Source organism: Ranitomeya imitator, chromosome 5 (assembly GCF_032444005.1).
Source record: "Ranitomeya imitator isolate aRanImi1 chromosome 5, aRanImi1.pri, whole genome shotgun sequence".
NCBI classification, from domain to species: Eukaryota; Metazoa; Chordata; class Amphibia; order Anura; family Dendrobatidae; genus Ranitomeya; species Ranitomeya imitator.
The window spans coordinates 452,385,498-452,407,058 of NC_091286.1; the positions used below are offsets into that span (position 1 = coordinate 452,385,498).

Below are 21,561 nucleotides of genomic sequence, written 5' to 3' on the forward strand. Positions count from 1 at the left end.
CAAACTGAACAATATCGCTAGCCAGGACGCTGCAACGTCACAGATCGCTAGCGATATCGTTCAGTGTGAAGGTACCTTTAGGATAAAAGCCAAACCAGAATCTCAATTTGCAGACACTGCGTTTCGGGGTACTGCCCCTCGTCAGTGCAAAGTTGAGATCTGGCTTGGCTGAGTGAGAGGCGTCAGACCGGGATCCAAGAGTCGACATTGACTGATAGGATCGCTACTTCCAATAGGTGGCACTAGAATTCTAGTCCTCGTCCTCTCTGAAGAGACAATTTGCATATTTCCCAGAGGAGCATTGCGGCTTTAAGTCTCCTCATCTCGACATGCTTAACATGTCACTCTCCGCAAGGAGAAACAATACTTCTTGGATCCCGGTCAGACGCTTCTCACTCAGCCAAGCCAGATCTCCACTTTGCACTGACGAGGGGCAGTACCCCGAAACGCAGTGTCTGCAAATTGAGATTCTGGTTTGGCTTTTGTCCCAAGTCATGTGACAAGGCTCGTTACAGAGTCGACATTGACTGTTAGGATCGCTACTTCCAATAGGTGGCACTAGAGTTCTAGTCCTCTTCCTCTCTGAAGAGACAATTTGCGTTTTGTTTTTTTTTAAATTGTGCTTGTGGCACCAAATTCCAATACCCATAACCTTTTAATTTTTCGAGATATGGGACTGTGTGGTGGTTAAACTTTTGCACCCTGAGCACTCATTTTTACCAATACCATTTTGAGGTTAGATAAGATGTTTTGATTCTGATTGCAATGTTCCAGCAGCCAAAAACCCGTAATACTGAAGTTTTGATTTTATTTTCTTGTTACGCTGTTTACAGATTGGAATAATTTATTTTATATTTTGCTAGATCGGACTTTTACGAACACAGCGATTCCAAATATGTATATTTTTTATTTCTTTTTCAATCGTTATATTTTTAAATGGGTCAAAAGGGGGGTGATTTGAACTTTTGTGGGGGGGGGGGAGCGGGGGCGGATGGTTTAGTGGACTTGAAGCGGAGATCGCTTGTACTATACATAGCCTTGCATCAGAGAAAATCACAATCTCCTATGAACACCGGATTTCACATGAGGATCGTAATAACTAGCACTGGGGACTTCAGCAGACCCTCAACTATCTTGGCAAGCCACCAACGCTCTGCGATCATGTCACTGGTGCAAAGATGGGAGCATGGAATGATGCATCTCCCTGCCAGCACATGTTACATGCGGGATTTAAAGGTTAACAGCAGCAGGTGGAGCTCCACTTAAATTCTTTTGCTTTCTAATTGGCATGCAGAAAGAATTAGGTTCTCCAAATGCCAACTAGGTTAATCCCTTATTAATCCCACAGATAGAGACAATATAAACGTCAACTGTCCTATAAACGCATAACAACATATCACTCAAGCATTTTTAAAACTTTTATTTTTTACCTTGCTGCTATTTCGGTCATGTTCTGTTTTTTGGTTGTACGATGGTTCATCCCATTTTTCCTCTGCTTGCCATGCATATTTTAAGATTGTACTGAGAATAGCTTCAAATAGGAGAATCATCAGGTAGACAAGCAAGAAGGTGTTCATGGACCTATGCAAATAAATGGACTGATGAAATATTGATTATAAATCAGAATATCACCTATCTTCTAGCTCTAGTAGGGTCCCACCACTTATGCAGCAAACAAGCAACTTGGCACTCGTAGTAGATGAAAAAATAAATTATCACCATTTCACCAAAATTGCCTCACAGAACATGCATGAGATTTCAGTCATCTAGAAGACCTTCCTGAGATGCACATAAAGAGAGACAGCAAAAGTGCTGTGATATAACGGATCCCCGCAGAATGAGGGCTCCAGTGAAAAGCAAGCGCCTTCTACTTTAATTTACTACAATGCCAAGTTCCTTGTTTGCTGTTGAAACATTGAGACTGACAGCTACTAAGAAAGTGCAAAATGTTAACAATAGGGTAATAAAAACTTAGGTCATTCCCATTTTTACAAAAGGGTATTGTCAGACTGTTGTATTTACTAGCACAAATTTTTGTGAAAGTGCTTTTTTTTACCTATAATATCCATATAAAGATGGAAATACCCTTAGGGCAAGTTGACACAGGGCATTTTTGCTGCTTTTTATGCTAATTTTCAGCTGCTTTTTACAGTACCAGCAAAGCCTATGAGATTTCAGAAATCTCATGCACACACATTGGGTTTTTGTGTGATCAGTATTTTGTGCTTTGCAGTGGTTTGTTTTTTTTATTTTACATAGGGCACGTCACTTCTTTCAGCGTTTTTCCACCCATTGACTTGAATGGATGGTGAAAAAACTTGAATGGATGGTGAAAAAACGTTGCAAATACACAGGTTGACTTTTCTTGCAGCGTATTTGCTGCAGAAAAGTCAAGGGGAGCCGGAAGTGACGTCACACTGCTACATCTAGATGGCAGGCTGCATGATGCGTCCATACAGCCTGTGATCCAGCAGAGCAGACCCGAACCCCATTCACTTGAATGGGGGTCCGACAATACAGTGATTGACAAGCTGTCATATGCATGACAGCGTGGCAAACACCGCTTCTGATCGGCTGGGAAATCATCCCCGCCAGTCAGAGAGCTGCGGCTCCCACGCTGTCAGACAGCGGGAGCACTCAGCTGTGATCGGAGGTGTAAACTTTACCTCCGATCACTGGTATCTGCTGATGGGACTACTGCTCCCATCATTCGACACCTGCTACCGCTAATTACAGTGAGAGCAGGAGCGGCGGATGGGAGTTTTCATCTGCCGATCCTGCGCTATAAATAAACAAAACTGCTTGGGTTCCCTATTTTTGATTACCAGCCAGACAAAACTCACAGCTGGGGGCTGCAACCCCGAGCTGTCAGCCTCAGCAAGGCTAGTTATCAAGAATAGAGGGGTCCTCATGCTTTTTAAATTATTTAAATAAATAATTAAAAAAAAAAAAAAACATTGTGGGGATCCCCTCCATTTTTGACAACCAGCCTTGCTAAAGCTCACAGCTGGGGGCTGGTATTCTCAGGCTGGTAAGGGGCCATTGATATAGGCCCCGCCAGCCTAAAAATAGCAGCTTGCAGCTATTCTGGTGCTTTGCCGGACTCTTCCCACTTTCCTTGTAGCGGTGGCAAGCAGGGTAATGAGGGGTTAATATCACCTTGCTATTGTAAGGTGACATTAAGCCAACTTAGTAATGGAGAGGTGTCAATAAGACACCTATCTATTACTAATCCTATAGCGGTTAAAGGGTTAAATAAACACACATGCAGAGAAAAAAGTCTATTAATGAAATAAAACAACACACAGTTTTGAACATCTTTTTATTGTTCTGCCATTCCAAAGCGAAGCCATCGATCTTCTGTAATAAAAATAAAATAAAAAAGCAAAAATATACTCCCTGATCCGTCGTAGTCCGATATAATGAGTGTCCCACGCAGTATCTGGGGGAGATAAAACTTACAACTGGGAGCTCTGCTAATGTGACCACCACCGGCTGTAAGCTACTGGGGAATGAATGAGACGGAGCGGGTGCAGGCTCAGTAACTAGCGGGGACGTCACCGAGCCTGCGCTCCCTCACAGCCTGACGGGAGGTAAACTCCGCACCATGGGTAAATGCCGGGGAAGAGGATACCGCAGGTAATGTATCTATTCTATTTATTCTATCAATCTATCTTTCTTATCATTCTATCAATCTATTCATTCTATCTATTCTATCAATCTATCATTCTATCAAGCTATTCATTCTATCAATCTATCTGTCCATTCTATCTATCTACAGGAAGTTGTTTTTTTTGGGTGCACTCAACTTTATTGGCATGCACAAAGAGAAAAAAAAAGCATAAAAAAACCACACCAAAAACGCCGCAAAAAACGCACCTAACCTGCATTTTTTGGCGCAGCTTCTTTCCTACCAAGATGATCAGGTTTTGCTGCAGAAAAAAAAAACGCAGCAAAAACGCCCTGTGTGAACTTAGCCTTATACATCATGGTCTAATTACTGGATAGAATGGTACAAAGAAAAATGGGCTGTACAGTTTCATCATTTTGCTGCAAATGTTTTAAAGCAACACACCTGTGTTTTTTTTTTCTACAACGCTGGAGTTGTGTCACTAATGTAAGTTTACTGCCCGGATCTCATACATACTAGCAGTTTTTTGTTACCCGCACCGCTACGGTCATTCTCTAGCAGTTTGTGACCCGCTGGAGTGATCCGAAAGTCACAACTCATCCAAGTCAGAACGAATCCTTAATGAGGCACTAAGAACCAAGACCTTGTGGCTACTGGTCAGTCAGAAGCTGCAGTCAAAATATGGCAGGGGGAAACTAGAGTGGCGCCAGGAAGCGCTAGGGTCTAGGGAACTTAGATTAGTAGCACCTCTTTAACACTGCAATAAAAATGATGGAATGGTGATTTAATATAACTTGTATTGTATTCATTCAATCCCATGCTGAATTTACTGGACAGTCCTATGCACTGATAGACATCTTCACTGTCTGACTCTACATGCTGCATGTAGATAAGACACCACAGTTCATTCAATGCGACAGGCTTCCTGTACCAAGGCGCTTTATATACAGTGATTATAGTAAGGGTACCGTCACACTATAACATTTCGATCGCTACGACGGTACGATTCGTGACGTTCCAGCGATATCGTTACGATATCGCTGTGTCTGACACGCAGCAGCGATCAGGGATCCTGCTTAGAATCGTACGTCGTAGCAGATCGTTTAGAACTTTCTTTCATCGCTGGATCTCCCGCTGTCATCGCTAGATCGGTGTGTGTGACACCGATCTAGCGATCTAGCGATGCGATCCAGCGATGCGTTCGCTTGTAACCAGGGTAAACATCGGGTAACTAAGCGCAGGACCGCGCTTAGTTACCCGATGTTTACCCTGGTTACAAGCGTTAAACTAAAAAAAAACAAACAGCACATACTTACATTCTGGTGTCCGTCAGGTCCCTTGCCGTCTGCTTCCCGCACTGTGACTGCCGGCCGTAAAGTGAAAGCAGAGCACAGCGGCTGTGCTTTCACTTTCACTTTACGGCCGGCAGTCACTGAGTGCGGGAAGCAGACTGCAAGGGACCTGACGGACACCAGAATGTGCTGTTTTTTTTTTTTTAGTTTAATGCTTGTAACCAGGGTAAACATCGGGTAACTAAGCGCGGTCCTGCGCTTAGTTACCCGATGTTTACCCTGGTTACCCAGGGACCTCGGCATCGTTGGTCGCTGGAGAGCTGTCTGTGTGACAGCTCCCCAGCGACCACACTACGATTTACCTACGATCACGGCCAGGTCATATCGCTGGTCGTGATCGTAGGTAAATCGTATAGTGTGACGGTACCCTAACGCTATAGCACTGGGCTTGCTCTGGTTTACTGAAAAATAAAATGTCATACTTTTCCACTGCAGATCGCTTCTGTGATTTACTCTTGTAATTCAGAGCCATTTTTGCCTCCATCCCAGTATACACAGCAACTCCTATCAAATAAAAGCAGAATTAAATGTAATCATATAGAAAAGAGAAGTAACTGTTTCAGGGCTATCAGCTTAACATTTCATAAATGTTAACTACCAAGTGGTTAATTGGAAAAATATTATTAAAGTAAAGTAAAATATATATTTATATATATCTAATTGCCTAAGGGTTTTTCCGTCTGTCTGTCCTGGAAATCCCGCCTCTCTGATTGGTCGAGGCCGCTAGGCCTCGACCAATCAGAGACCGGCACAGCATCGACGTAGAAATCCCACGTCTCTGATTGGTCGAGGCCGCCAGGCCTCGACCAATCAGCAACGGGCACAGCGACGATGATGTCATAAAGGACGTAGACATCTCACGTTTCTGATTCAGCGACAAGCACAGTATCGACGTAGATGTCATAATGGTTGCCATGGCGACGATGATGTCATAAAGGTTGCCTCGACCAATCAGCGACGGGCACAGTGTGCCGCAAATTCTGGAATCATCATTGTCCATATACTACGGGGACATGCATATTCTAGAATACCCGATGCGTTAGAATCGGGCCTCCATCTAGTCTATATATATATATAATTGTCTAAGGGTTTTTCCGTCTGTCTGTCTGTCTGTCTGTCCTGGAAATCCCGCGTCTCTGATTGGTCGAGGCCGCCAGGCCTCGACCAATCAGCGACGGGCACAGCGACGATGATGTCATAAAGGACGTAGACATCCCGCGTCTGATTCAGCAACGGGCACAGTATCGACGCAGATGTCATAATGGTTGCCATGGCGATGATGATGTCATAAAGTTGCCTCGACCAATCAGCGACGGGCACAGTCTGCCGCAATCGGGCCACAATCTAGTCTATATATATAATTGTCTAAGGGTTTTTGCGTCTGTCTGTCTGTCTGTCTGTCTGTCTGTCCTGGAAATCCCGGCTCTCTGATTGGTCGAGGCCGCCAGGCCTCGACCAATCAGAGACCGGCACAGCATCGACGTAGAAATCCCGCGTCTCTGATTGGTCGAGGCCGCCAGGCCTCGACCAATCAGCAACGGGCACAGTGACGATGATGTCATAAAGGATGCAGAAATCCCGCGTCTGATTGGTCGAGGCCGCCAGGCCTCGACCAATCAGCAACGGGCACAGCGACGATGATGTCATAAAGGACGTAGACATCTCACGTTTCTGATTCAGCGACGGGCACAGTATCGACGTAGATGACATAATGGTTGCCATGGCGACGATGATGTCCTAAAGGTTGCCTCGACCAATCAGCGACGGGCACAGTCTGCCGCGAATTCTGGAATCATCATTGTCCATATACTACGGGGACATGCATATTCTAGAATACCCGATGCGTTAGAATCGGGCCACAATCTAGTATCTATATAATTGTCTAAGGGTTTTTCCGTCTGTCTGTCTGTCTGTCTGTCTGTCTGTCTGTCTGTCTGTCTGTCTGTCCTGGAAATCCCGGCTCTCTGATTGGTCGAGGCCGCCAGGCCTCGACCAATCAGAGACCGGCACAGCATCGACGTAGAAATCCCGCGTCTGATTGGTCGAGGCCGCCAGGCCTCGACCAATCAGCAACGGGTACAGCGACGATGATGTCATAATGGTTGCCATGGCGACGATGATATCATAAAGGTTGCCTCGACCAATCAGCGACGGGCACAGTCTGCCGCGAATTCTGGAATCATCATTGTCCATATATTACAGGGACATGCATATTCTAGAATACCCGATGCGTTAGAATCGGGCCACAATCTAGTATATATATATATTTTTTTTTTTTTATTTTCTACTCTTGTGGATTAGAAATACCAAATTGACATAATGAGAAATGGTCAGGCGCTAACACCACCAGAGGAGCTCCCTGTTTACTGCGTTCGCCATTCAGAAGGCATTTACATTCTCTTGGTGCCACTGGCTGTAGCAAGAGATTGGCATTTCTAAGTATGTCATGGGCGTATACACAACTCAATGACCCTCAGTGTGATAGAGTCATCAAGTATAGGTCTACTGCTGAGCTCGAGCACACATGAATAAGCAATCATCAAGGAGCGAGTGAGGAAGACACACAGGATACTTCAGAGGCAAGGATACAAAATAGCAAGAGGGATTCTTACTGTACAGATAACATTTTCAGATTAACCCCTTCCTAATAGTTGATTTTTGCTTTTGGACATTGTTGTTCATGCTGCTCATTCCAAGAGCTAAAAGTTGTTTGTTTTAATACTTTTCAATCCCCACAGGGTAATTGAACATGCAATTGTACAAAACACTGCAATATATTAGTATTCTAAAATAATGTCAAGCGCTATGAAGCACTTTGGGTAATAAAGTAATTTTACATTGTGTGACTTTCTCCTTCGGCAGCTTGCAGAATTCAGTGGAGTCATCTTGTGATGATGAACTCTCAGTAGGTCTACATACATCCTGCCCAAAGCTTCTTCTAACTCTAGGTCTGTATCTTTTTATAAATTTTAGCAAAAGTCTTTCTCTGCCACTCGAAACATTTTATAAGACGTCAGACAACCCCATATTATATTTTCATATGAAGTCGATTCTGTATGTGGTACAAAATGGTTTATACATTAAGAAATTGTGTTTGCTCCTCTTCCATCAAACCTCAATATATTTATTAAAAGTCCCTTGCGTCATGTCATTGCAAGCTCTTTACTTTCGGATCACTAGTTCCTTTCATAAATAGGTTGTCAGGTCTTCTGACGAACAATTGTAGTGACTGCAGACTTCTGAATTCTTACAGTAGTGTTCAAAATAATAGCAGTGTGTTCAAAAACATGAGTTACTCACAGAATCTGTATACTAGTTGTTATTTGCAGCATTGGGAACATTGCACACTGCTTCTGATTTAAAACATGAAGAGAAATGTATGTAATTTTTAACTACTTTACAGAAAATAAAAAATGAACATTGGGCGGTTCTAAAAAATAGCAGTGTCTGCATTTGTCTTTAGAAACTCACAATATGTATATTTTTGTGGATTTAGCATTCCTGTGAATCACTAACCCGTATTTTTCGGACCAAATTTGGGAGGAAAGTGTGGGTGCGTCTTATGGTAGGGATGTAACGTGGGGAGGGGGCAGCGGCTAGTGGGATGGCACTGTGATCCCACTTGCAGGAGGCAGAAAAATGTCCCAGCTGACTGGAATCCAGCACTGGGGAAACCACATGGTCCCGATGATTAAAGTGCAGTGAATATTCATTAGCTGCTTCCCCGCCCACCTATCAGCTGAGCAGTGAGCCAAGAGCAGCACATGAATAGTCCTTCACTGAAACACACATGGTTTCCCCAGCGCTGGATTCCTGCAGCAGCTGGAGAGATCTGTGTGTCCGGTGGAGGAGGGGGAAGCAGCAGGGGCCAGAGGGGACAAGATCACCGCATACCTGCCTGGCTGTGCTGGATGCTGAGGCATAAGGACCTGTGTGATGTCATGAAGTGGGCAGGCTGGAGCATCACATGACAGCACAGAGCCCTCCCTCTTCTGATGTCATCACAGGTCCTTCAGACACTAAACTAGAATCTGCTGGCTTCCTCTTATCACCTGTGCTGTGGAGAGGCAGGGAGGGCTCTGTGTGTGCAGTCATGGGATGCTCCAGCTTTTCACCTCACCACAGTGTGGCTGGCTGGCTGCCACAATTAAATGGTTCATCTTTACAACACACAATAAAGTACTCTGCCACTCCTGTGGTGAACTATAACTCCCAGCATGCCATAGGATCTGCAGGACATGCTGGGAGTTATAGTTCTCCCTATGGGATCTTAAAGCAGCACTCCAGTGTTATTTTTCAGTTCTGGAGTGGTGCTTTAAATATAAGCCCTGTGCCCCCATTCTTATACTCACCCTCCAGCGTCTTCACATAGCACTTTACAGACACCACAGTGGTCCTGCAGCACCATCTTCTATCCGTAGCTTCCAACATAATAACATACTATTATGTATAATAACACCACATATAGTATGGTATTAATTTTCACATTTTTTTTTTTTTTGCTTCAAATATTTTTTTCACCATTTTCCACCTCTAAAACCTGGGTGCGTCTTATACTCCAGTGCGTCTTATAGTCTGAAAAATACGGCAGTACATTGAAAGAAAGAATGAAGAGCCCACTCTGCTGTACGTTGCATAGATTCAACCAACTTCTGGTACCTGTCACCTGTTATTCCAGCCCAGGATGCTTGGACTACATCCCACAATTTTTTGGCATTTGTTGGCTTTACCTCAAAAATGGCATTTTTAATGTCACAACACAAGTGTTCTATCAGATTAAGAGCCGGGGATTGGGCTGGCCACTCCATAACCTCAATTTTGTTGGACTGGAACCAAGATTTTGCTCGTCTGCTGGTGCGTTTAGGGTCATTGTCTTGTTGAACGCACATTTCAAAGGCATATCCTCTTCAGCGTATCGGAACGTGACCTCTTCAAGTATTTTAAAATATGCATGCAAACTGGTCCATGATCCCTGGTATGCGATAGGTCCGACACCATAGTAAGAGACATGCCCATATCATGATGCTTGCACCACCATGCTTCACTTTTTTCAGAGTGTACTGCGGCTCTTAGACCCAAAAAAGAACAATTTTACTTTCATCACTTCACAAAATGTTTCTCCATTTCTCTTTAGGCCAGTTGATGTGTGATTTGGCAAATTGTATCTGCTCCAGTTCATGTCTTTATTAACAGTGGGACTTTGCAGGGACTTCTTGCTAAGATATTAGTGTCACACAGGTGTCTTTAGTCACAATACTCACAGGTAACGAGAGACTGTCTTTGATCATTGGCTGAGTCTTTGCCATTCTGGCCATTCTTCCATCCATTCGAATGGTAGTCTTCTGTTTTCTTCCACGTCTCTAGTTTGGTTTTCCATTTTAGCTGAACCGCCTATCATTGTCTCCATTTCTTTATAAGTTTTACTCTTTCCAATCAACTTTTTAATCAAAGTACGCTGTTCTTCTGAACAATGTCACGAACGAACCATATTTCTCAGGGTTTCAAGGAGAAAGACATGTACAACATGTCCTGGCTTCTCCCTTAAAAAAGAGCCACCTAATTCACAGCTGTTTCTTCACAGAATGATTGACCTCACTAATTGATCTCCACACTGCTATTATTTTGAACACCCCCCTTTCAATTAATTATTCTAATACACAGATGTAAAAACCTGCAGATCATGAATGCGGAGTCTGTTTCTTAGAATATACTGCACCAATTGTTTCACTTGATATAATACCGTAATTTATACCAAAAACAGTCATTAATCTGGTTAGTCATATCGGATGGCTATTATTTTGAACACTACTGCATAGCGCATCCACCGCACACTGTCAGGATTCTCAGGTATTGCTAGTGAGAGTCTAGAAGTATGCAATCACCTGCCAACTAGATGTGCTCGGCCTTGCTCAATAAAATAGGGATTTTTGTGTACTCACCGTAAAGTCCATTTCTCCGAGCCATTCATTGGGGGACACAGACCGTGTATGCTGCTGCCAATAGGAGGCTGACACTAAGTGATACAAAAAAAGTTAGCTCCTCCCCTGCAGTATACACCCTCCTGCTGGCTCTCAGCTAACCAGTTCGGTTCAAAAGCAGTAGGAGATCAATAACAATATATGAGCGTATAGCATGTCATATTCTAAAAAACAAGCATAAGCTAATAACAGGGTGGGAGCTGTGTCCCCCAATGAATGGCTCGGAGAAAAGGATTTTACGGTGAGTACACAAAAATCCCTATTTCTCCTTCGCCTCACTGGGGGACACAGACCGTGGGACGTCCCAAAGCAGTCCCTGGGTGGGGACAACAATAGATCAGGCCCTGTGTAACCGCTACTTACAAGTGCGCCACCGCGGCCTGCAGAGTCCGCCCGCCCAGACTCACATCTGTGGAAGTGTGGGAATTATAGTGCTTCAAGAATGCATGCGGACTGGACGAATCCGCAAGCTTGCAGGCGTGCCTTGCTGACGCCTGGTGCCTAGAACCCTTGATAGACAGGGAGATAGGCTGACATCTAGCACGGAAGGACTCCTGGATGGTGAAAAGAATTCACCATGTTATCATGGTCGATGAAACGGCTAAACCCTTCCTGAAAATGTCAGGAAGCCTTCCTCTACCGTGAGGAAGCCCAAATAAAACGTCCAACCTTCAGAAGGATGCAGTCCTCAAGACGTACCTACTCAGAGCACTCACTTCGTCCACAATATGGAGGATCTTATTCCATTTTGTGGACTGGAGCCAAAAGAGATGAGGGAAGAACTATGCCCTCATAACAGTGGTAATACAGTACCACCTTGGTAACAAGGGATGGAGATGGCCTGAGGACAACCTTGCCTCGAAGGTAATAAGGGAAAAAAGTCTGAAAGAGCAGAGAAGCTAGCTCCGAACACTCGTCAGAGTGAGAATATCGCAGAGGAGAACGGGACGACTTTCCCTGATAGTAAAGTCTGCCCGGATGAAAAAGGAGCCTACTGTAAGGCTCCTAGGAATAATAAGGTCCCAATGATCTAACGGTATGCAATAGGGAAGAACTACGTGTGAAAACTACCTGTGGGAAAGTCCCTACTTGCATTGGGCTGCGATAAGGCGAGAAGATACTAGCTCCGCAAACAAAAAACGGACGTGGTCAGTGCGGATCTCTGAGGATCACTGGGGCCCCTTTCTGCTTCCGAAAGGCTTTCGGAAGCAGTGGAAGGGGAGTTATGGAAACTGGTACCACGGCAGAACCAGAGAATGGAGAGCGATGGCTCTTGGATCTCGAGGCCGAACCACGAACTCGAGTACATTGGCCTTCAGTCTGGATGTCATCCCACCTACAACTGGAGAGCTCCAGTAAGGACAGATCTGATGGGAAGACTTCGGGGTGAAGTTCCCACTGACTTGAGGCGGAACCCTGATGGCTGAATTTTTTGCCGTTCAGAGTTCTACTTCTGGGATATATACTGCCGAGATCACCGAATTATAGACTTCGGCCCATCAGAGAAAGTGAGGTACCTCGGTCATGGCGCCTGACCGTGGGTACCTGCTAGATGACTGACGTAAGGCACCGCCGTGGCATTTTCCAATTGAATTCGGATAGGGTGACCCGCCAGAAGGCAATGGACCTGCTGTAAGACTACCGTTCGGATCTCCAGAACAATGATGGGGAGAAGAAGACTGGCATTGGTAGCTACTAATAACCATTGAACCGGGAGAAAGGCCCTGGATGAAGAAGGAGCTCAGAGACTACTGTCTGAAAGTCTGTTTGGCTTGCTGAAAACGCGTGGAGCGAAGGAAACCGCTTCCATTGTCGTCACCATTTTTCCTCAGAACTCTCTTAGCAAATCGAATGAAATGAGGGGGTGAGTAATCAAGTCCTCAGAACTCTCCTTGCGCGAGCTCCCTGTTGAAGGGCCATGACCTTGTCTCGAGGAAGAATTACCATCCTTCTAGAAGTGTGCAGGATCATCCTCAAAAAGGATATCTGCTGGGCTGGAAATGAGGAGAACTTGTCTAAGTGTAACTGCCAGCCCAGGAGAGAAGGTATCGCAAGAGATATAGACGACTCAGCGTAGTCCTGGAAGGGTGGCTAGACAGACCAAACAGGGCAGGACGAGCACGCCTCTAGAGTGCAAGAGAAACATGACATCCGCCATGACCCGAGCGAACACTCTGGGTGCGGAAGCAAGGCCGAAGGACAAGGTTGTGACTTGAAAATGCTGTTGACGAATGGAAAGGCGAAGGAATTTTTGCAGAGGGCAAGCAACCCGAATGTCGATGGATGCCGGAAACTGCACCTTTTTCTGTTGAAGTAATGGCTGAGCAGAGGAACTCCATCCAAAGAAGTAGGACCATGTCAAAGGTTGTTAGAAGTTTGAGGTCCAGGGTCGATCTTACTTTTCGTTCCCCTGATTGGAACCAAGATCCCTTAGATCTAGACTGTGCTGGACAATCCTTATACAATCCTTTGTCAGTCTCCCGCTCAAAGGATTTGATTGGCCAGTTGTTGCTGGTGTGAATCAAGGTAGTTAAGGTCTCCAGCCAGGAGACCATTGCTCCAGCAATCCATGCGGCCGCTAGTGAGGATAGAGCACTGGACCCGAAGCCGCAAGACGGAACGAACCAGATTTGCTATCTGACAGTCCGTGGTATTTTTAATTGATGACCCATCAGGTAGGGATACTGGTAGTTATACCACAGGAGATTCTACCCGGTTAATCTGCCCCATGGCAGAATGTGCGGCTGCATCCAGCAGGTCATAGTCTCTTGCCATCTCCTCTTTTCACGGTGCAGAAATAAAAATTAGGAACCCTCGTCCATCAACCTCTTAACAGGGAAGTGGAGAGGAATTGTCCGCCTTCTTGCATCATCCACTAAATAGTGGTGATGCAGAGGGGGGAGCTCGTACGCCAAAAAGGGTGCCTCTATATGTCCACAGAGTTCAGGTCTCCAGATGGACAGGACAGGTTGTCTGGCGTTAGGCCTGGATGCAGAAGAGGAAACATGGAGACGACACTCCGTGTGCTCGTCTGTTGATGGTGTGGGGAGATCGGTGCCCTTTAAAGGACCTGTCGCCCTTAAAAAACAGGCCAGGCATGGCATCCCATGTAGAGGCTTCTGTCCAGTGAATCGCTTATCCGAATTGAATGGCAAATGCTCTCGAGGGAGTTTAGTCTCTGAAGCTCTGGCAAGCTCAGGCAATATCCAATCCATATGCAGAGCCTTGTTGTCATCAAATCATTGGTGAGGGAGCAGGAAACGAAAAACTTCCGTTTTCTAGATGCCTGTATGTTTCTAGACGCCTGCACGTTTCTAGAATACTTGCGGCCCCTGCTAGCCGACGGCTCCCATGTAGGATAGGGACCATGTATATTGGTCCTGCGAGCACTCCAAACACAGAGGGTACACAGAGGGATTCAATCTCTTGGTCAGAGAACCATGGATTGGTCAGTGAAGAAGTCCACTGAGGGGAACTAGAGGATAAAGCTGGGGTCAGCGGCGGAGGGCTCCTCGGACTGATCAAGCGCCTTTAAGACCAGGGAATACTGGTCATGCGCCTTTAAGAACAGAATACTGGTCATGCGCCTTTAAGACCGGGGAATACTGGTCATGCGCCTTTAAGACCAGGGAATACTGGTCATGCACCTTTAAGACCAGAGAATACTGGTCATGCACCTTTAAGACCAGAGAATACTGGTCATGCACCTTTAAGACCAGAGAATACTGGTCATGCACCTTTAAGACTAGAGAATACTGGTCATGCACCTTTAAGACCAGAGAATACTGGTCGTGCACCTTTAAGACCAGGGAATACTGGTCGTGCGCCTTTAAGACCAGAGAATACTGGTCATGCACCTTTAAGACTAGAGAATACTGGTCATGCACCTTTAAGACCAGAGAATACTGGTCATGCGCCTTTAAGACTGGGAATCCTGGCCATATGCCTTTAAGACCAGGGAATACTGGTCATGCGCTTTTAAGACCAGGGAATACTGGTCATGCGCCTTTAAGACCAGGGAATACTGGTCATGCACCTTTAAGGCCAGAGAATACTGGTCATGCACCTTTAAGACCAGAGAATACTGGTCATGCGCCTTTAAGACTGGGAATCCTGGCCATATGCCTTTAAGACCAGGGAATACTGGTCATGTGCTTTTAAGACCAGGAAATACTGGTCATGTGCCTTTAAGACCAGGTACTTCCTTACCCGAGTACTGATGTAGAGTCGATGTGCCCCTTTAAAGCAAAAATACTGTCACCCCAGTGTGAGCTGGCCGGGTGGACCAAGATGGCCACCGGGAGCTGCAGAGTTGATAAAATCTCACAGAGAGCGAGAAGCGCCAATTTGGGGGGCGGAGCCACAGACACGATGTTGAATAGGCCTAAGCCGGCGCCTAAATTTCTGTAGCCGGCGGACGTCACCAGTGGGTCGTTCCAGGCAAGACTTCCAGGATGCGGCCTACAAATCGGCCGAAGCCGGGGACTAAATTTTTGCAGCCATCCAGAGCGTTACCTCAGAGAGGTGGGCCACAGGGAAGTGGCTGAGGCTGCCTGTCAGCATGTGAATATCCCTCTGAAGATGGATCCACTCACCATTGGTGCGCGTCCCGGCATGGAGCCGCCGCGGATGGGGGTTTCAGCGCTGTTCTGTGCAGCGTGGACGGTGCAGGGATAAGCCTCAATCCATCATCCGTTTGTTAGGGAGGTGGAGAGGACCCGTCCGCCTCCTTGTGCCATCCGCTTTCACAGTGGTGGGACAGTGGGGGCTGCTCGGACGCCATAGAGAGCGGCCTCTGTACAGCCACGGAGCTCAGTCTGGGTGGACAGGGCCAGTTGTCCGGCATTAGGCCTGGCTCCAGGAGAGGATACATGGAGGCGACACTCCATGTGGTCGCCTGCTGCTGGTGTGGGGAGATCGGGACCATGAAAGGAACCGTCGCCCCTGAAGTGAGTTCAGGCATGGCTTCCCACGTCGCAGGAGAGGGTACAGGGAGGTATACTCGCCGTGCTCGCCTGTTTATGGTTCGGGGGAGATCAGAACCTTGAAAGGAACCGTCGCCCCCTTCACTCCGTTAATTAAAAAATAAAAATTTACAGAAAAGTAAACAATAAAATAAAAACGTTGGGGTCTGAAACAGACCCATGTGCCTCCTACAGACACTAAGCAAGAACTGGTTAGCTGAGAGCCAGCAGGGGGGTGTATACTGCAGGGGAGGAGATGAGAGCCAGCAGGGGGGTGTATACTGCAGGGGAGGAGATGAGAGCCAGCAGGGGGGTGTATACTGCAGGGGAGGAGATGAGAGCCAGCAGGAGGGTGTATACTGCAGGGGAGGAGATGAGAGCCAGCAGGGGGGTGTATACTGCAGGGGAGGAGCTGAGAGCCAGCAGGAGGGTGTATACTGCAGGGGAGGAGATGAGAGCCAGCAGGGGGGTGTATACTGCAGGGGAGGAGATGAGAGCCAGCAGAGGGTGTATACTGCAGGGGAGGAGATGAGAGCCAGCAGGAGGGTATATACTGCAGGGGAGGAGATGAGAGCCAGCAGGAGGGTGTATACTGCAGGGGAGGAGATGAGAGCCAGCAGGAGGGTGTATACTGCAGGGGAGGAGATGAGAGCCAGCAGGAGGGTGTATACTGCAGGGAGGAGCTGAGAGCCAGCAGGAGGGTGTATACTGCAGGGGAGGAGCTGAGAACCAGCAGGAGGGTGTATACTGCAGGGGAGGAGATGAGAGCCAGCAGGAGGGTGTATACTGCAGGGGAGGAGATGAGAGCCAGCAGGAGGGTGCATACTGCAGGGGAGGAGATGAGAGCCAGCAGGAGGGTGCATACTGCAGGGGAGGAGATGAGAGCCAGCAGGGGGGTGTATACTGCAGGGGAGGAGATGAGAGCCAGCAGGGGGGTGTATACTGCAGGGGAGGAGATGAGAGCCAGCAGGGGGGTGTATACTGCAGGGGAGGAGATGAGAGCCAGCAGGGGGGTGTATACTGCAGGGGAGGAGCTGAGAGCCAGCAGGGGGGTGTATACTGCAGGGGAGGAGCTGAGAGCCAGCAGGAGGGTGTATACTGCAGGGGAGGAGCTGAGACCCAGCAGGAGGGTGTATACTGCAGGGGAGGAGATGAGAGCCAGCAGGGGGGTGTATACTGCAGGGGAGGAGATGAGAGCCAGCAGAGGGTGTATACTGCAGGGGAGGAGATGAGAGCCAGCAGGGGGGTGTATACTGCAGGGGAGGAGATGAGAGCCAGCAGGGGGGTGTATACTGCAGGGGAGGAGATGAGAGCCAGCAGAGGGTGTATACTGCAGGGGAGGAGATGAGAGCCAGCAGGGGGGTGTATACTGCAGGGGAGGAGATGAGAGCCAGCAGGGGGGTGTATACTGCAGGGGAGGAGATGAGAGCCAGCAGAGGGTGTATACTGCAGGGGAGGAGATGAGAGCCAGCAGGGGGGTGTATACTGCAGGGGAGGAGATGAGAGCCAGCAGGGGGGTGTATACTGCAGGGGAGGAGCTGAGAGCCAGCAGGAGGGTGTATACTGCAGGGGAGGAGCTGAGAACCAGCAGGAGGGTGTATACTGCAGGGAGGAGCTGAGAGCCAGCAGGAGGGAGTATACTGCAGGGAGGAGCTGAGAGCCAGCAGGGGGGTGTATACTGCAGGGGAGGAGATGAGAGCCAGCAGGAGGGTGTATACTGCAGGGGAGGAGATGAGAGCCAGCAGGGGGGTGTATACTGCAGGGGAGGAGCTGAGAGCCAGCAGGGGGGTGTATACTGCAGGGGAGGAGATGAGAGCCAGCAGGAGGGTGTATACTGCAGGGGAGGAGATGAGAGCCAGCAGGGGGGTGTATACTGCAGGGAGGAGCTGAGAGCCAGCAGGAGGGTGTATACTGCAGGGGAGGAGATGAGAGCCAGCAGGAGGGTGTATACTGCAGGGGAGGAGCTAACTTTTTTTGTATCACTTAGTGTCAGCCTCCTATTGGCAGCAGCATACACCCACGGTCTGTGTCCCCCAATGAGGCGAAGGAGAAAGTGACTACAAGTGCAAATTGCATACTTAAAGTCACATGACGGCTTGTTCTTGCTTGCAAAACCAGTGAAAGCTTGCAGTGTGCACAGAAGTCTGCAGTCAGAATGGCTTAAGAATTTCACAAGAACACCAGTCAACCCCTTTAATGAAAGTCCATGAGAACTTTGTTCTGCGTCTCATAGACTTACATTGAAAAGTGATTACCGGTCACACAGAAGATGATGTAGTGAACCAGCTAATGAATCCTATGGTCACATGATCCAGGAGAAATCGGGCTTGAAAATGACAGAAGGCAGTGACTGTTAAGCAGTGTAATGAACACACTTAACAGTTTACCAATAGCTGACAAATGGTATATATATTATATATCTATATATATAATTGTCTAAGGGTTTTTCCATCTGTCTGTCTGTCTTTCTGTCTGTCTGTCTGTCTGTCCTGGAAATCCCGCGACCAATCAGAGACCGGCACAGCATCGACGTAGAAATCCCGCGTCTCTGGGCACAGCGACGATGTCATAAAGGACGTAGACATCTCACGTTTCTGATTCAGCGACGGGCACAGTATCGACGTAGATGTCATAATGGTTGCCATGGCGACGATGATGTCATAAAGGTTGCCTCGACCAATCAGCGACGGGCACAGTCTGCCGCGAATTCTGGAATCATCATTGTCCATATACTCCGGGGACATGCATATTCTAGGCCTGGTGGCCTCGACCAATCAGCAACGGGCACAGCGACGATGATGTCATAATGGTTGCCATGGCGACGATGATGTCATAAAGGTTGCCTCGACCAATCAGCGACGGGCACAATCTGCCGCGAATTCTGGAATCATCATTGTCCATATACTACGGGGACATGCATATTCTAGAACACCCGATGCGTTAGAATCGGGCCACAATCCCGCGTCTCTGATTGGTTGAGGCCACCAGGCGGGCACAGTGACTATGATGTCATAAAGGACGTAGACATCCCGCGTCTCTGATTCAGCGACGGGCACAGTATCGACGTAGATGTCATAATGGTTGCCATGGCGACAATGATGTCATAAAGGTTGCCTCGACCAATCAGCGACGGGCACAGTCTGCCGTGTGTGTGTGGGTATATATAGATAGATAGATAGATATACTAGATTGTGGCCCGATTCTAACGCATCGGGTGTTCTAGAATATGCATGTCCCCGTAGTATATGGACAATGATGATTCCAGAATTCGCGGCAGATTGTGCCCGTCGCTGATTGGTCGAGGCAACCTTTATGACATCATCGTCGCCATGGCAACCATTATGACATCATCGTCGCTGTGCCCGTTGCTGATTGGTCGAGGCCACCAGGCCTAGAATATGCATGTCCCCGGAGTATATGGACAATGATGATTCCAGAATTCGCGGCAGACTGTGCCCGTCGCTGATTGGTCGAGGCAACCTTTATGACATCATCGTCGCCATGGCAACCATTATGACATCTACGTCGATACTGTGCCCGTCGCTGAATCAGAAACGTGAGATGTCTACGTCCTTTATGACATCGTCGCTGTGCCCAGAGACGCGGGATTTCTACGTCGATGCTGTGCCGGTCTCTGATTGGTCGCGGGATTTCCAGGACAGACAGACAGACAGACAGAAAGACAGACAGACAGATGGAAAAACCCTTAGACAATTATATATATAGATATATAATATATATACCATTTGTCAGCTATTGGTAAACTGTTAAGTGTGTTCATTACACTGCTTAACAGTCACTGCCTTCTGTCATTTTCAAGCCCGATTTCTCCTGGATCATGTGACCATAGGATTCATTAGCTGGTTCACTACATCATCTTCTGTGTGACCGGTAATCACTTTTCAATGTAAGTCTATGAGACGCAGAACAAAGTTCTCATGGACTTTCATTAAAGGGGTTGACTGGTGTTCTTGTGAAATTCTTAAGCCATTCTGACTGCAGACTTCTGTGCACACTGCAAGCTTTCACTGGTTTTGCAAGCAAGAACAAGCCGTCATGTGACTTTAAGTATGCAATTTGCACTTGTAGTCACTTTCTCCTTCGCCTCATTGGGGGACACAGACCGTGGGTGTATGCTGCTGCCAATAGGAGGCTGACACTAAGTGATACAAAAAAAGTTAGCTCCTCCCCTGCAGTATACACCCTCCTGCTGGCTCTCATCTCCTCCCCTGCAGTATACACCCTCCTGCTGGCTCTCAGCTCCTCCCTGCAGTATACACCCCCCTGCTGGCTCTCATCTCCTCCCCTGCAGTATACACCCTCCTGCTGGCTCTCATCTCCTCCCCTGCAGTATACACCCCCCTGCTGGCTCTCAGCTCCTCCCCTGCAGTATACACCCCCCTGCTGGCTCTCATCTCCTCCCCTGCAGTATACACCCTCCTGCTGGCTCTCATCTCCTCCCCTGCAGTATACACCCCCCTGCTGGCTCTCAGCTCCTCCCTGCAGTATACTCCCTCCTGCTGGCTCTCAGCTCCTCCCTGCAGTATACACCCTCCTGCTGGTTCTCAGCTCCTCCCCTGCAGTATACACCCTCCTGCTGGCTCTCAGCTCCTCCCCTGCAGTATACACCCCCCTGCTGGCTCTCATCTCCTCCCCTGCAGTATACACCCCCCTGCTGGCTCTCATCTCCTCCCCTGCAGTATACACCCTCTGCTGGCTCTCATCTCCTCCCCTGCAGTATACACCCCCCTGCTGGCTCTCATCTCCTCCCCTGCAGTATACACCCCCCTGCTGGCTCTCATCTCCTCCCCTGCAGTATACACCCTCTGCTGGCTCTCATCTCCTCCCCTGCAGTATACACCCCCCTGCTGGCTCTCATCTCCTCCCCTGCAGTATACACCCCCCTGCTGGCTCTCATCTCCTCCCCTGCAGTATACACCCTCTGCTGGCTCTCATCTCCTCCCCTGCAGTATACACCCCCCTGCTGGCTCTCATCTCCTCCCCTGCAGTATACACCCTCCTGCTGGGTCTCAGCTCCTCCCCTGCAGTATACACCCTCCTGCTGGCTCTCAGCTCCTCCCCTGCAGTATACACCCCCCTGCTGGCTCTCAGCTCCTCCCCTGCAGTATACACCCCCCTGCTGGCTCTCATCTCCTCCCCTGCAGTATACACCCCCCTGCTGGCTCTCATCTCCTCCCCTGCAGTATACACCCCCCTGCTGGCTCTCATCTCCTCCCCTGCAGTATACACCCCCCTGCTGGCTCTCATCTCCTCCCCTGCAGTATGCACCCTCCTGCTGGCTCTCATCTCCTCCCCTGCAGTATGCACCCTCCTGCTGGCTCTCATCTCCTCCCCTGCAGTATACACCCTCCTGCTGGCTCTCATCTCCTCCCCTGCAGTATACACCCTCCTGCTGGTTCTCAGCTCCTCCCCTGCAGTATACACCCTCCTGCTGGCTCTCAGCTCCTCCCTGCAGTATACACCCTCCTGCTGGCTCTCATCTCCTCCCCTGCAGTATACACCCTCCTGCTGGCTCTCATCTCCTCCCCTGCAGTATACACCCTCCTGCTGGCTCTCATCTCCTCCCCTGCAGTATATACCCTCCTGCTGGCTCTCATCTCCTCCCCTGCAGTATA

General features: G+C 48.2%; 1 protein-coding gene across 3 annotated transcripts in view; it reads right to left on the minus strand.

Moving 5' to 3' along the window:
* The window catches only part of ATP11B (ATPase phospholipid transporting 11B (putative)), a 208,364-nt gene that overhangs the window by 96,463 nt on the left and 90,340 nt on the right, over positions 1-21,561 (minus strand). For all 3 annotated transcript variants that reach the window (XM_069727247.1, XM_069727248.1, XM_069727246.1), the window contains exons 10-11: positions 5,406-5,487; positions 1,431-1,581 (exon numbers count right to left, since the gene is read on the minus strand). In XM_069727247.1, the coding sequence (XP_069583348.1) occupies positions 1,431-1,581; positions 5,406-5,487 (233 nt within the window). The remainder of the gene's footprint in view (positions 1-1,430; positions 1,582-5,405; positions 5,488-21,561) is intronic.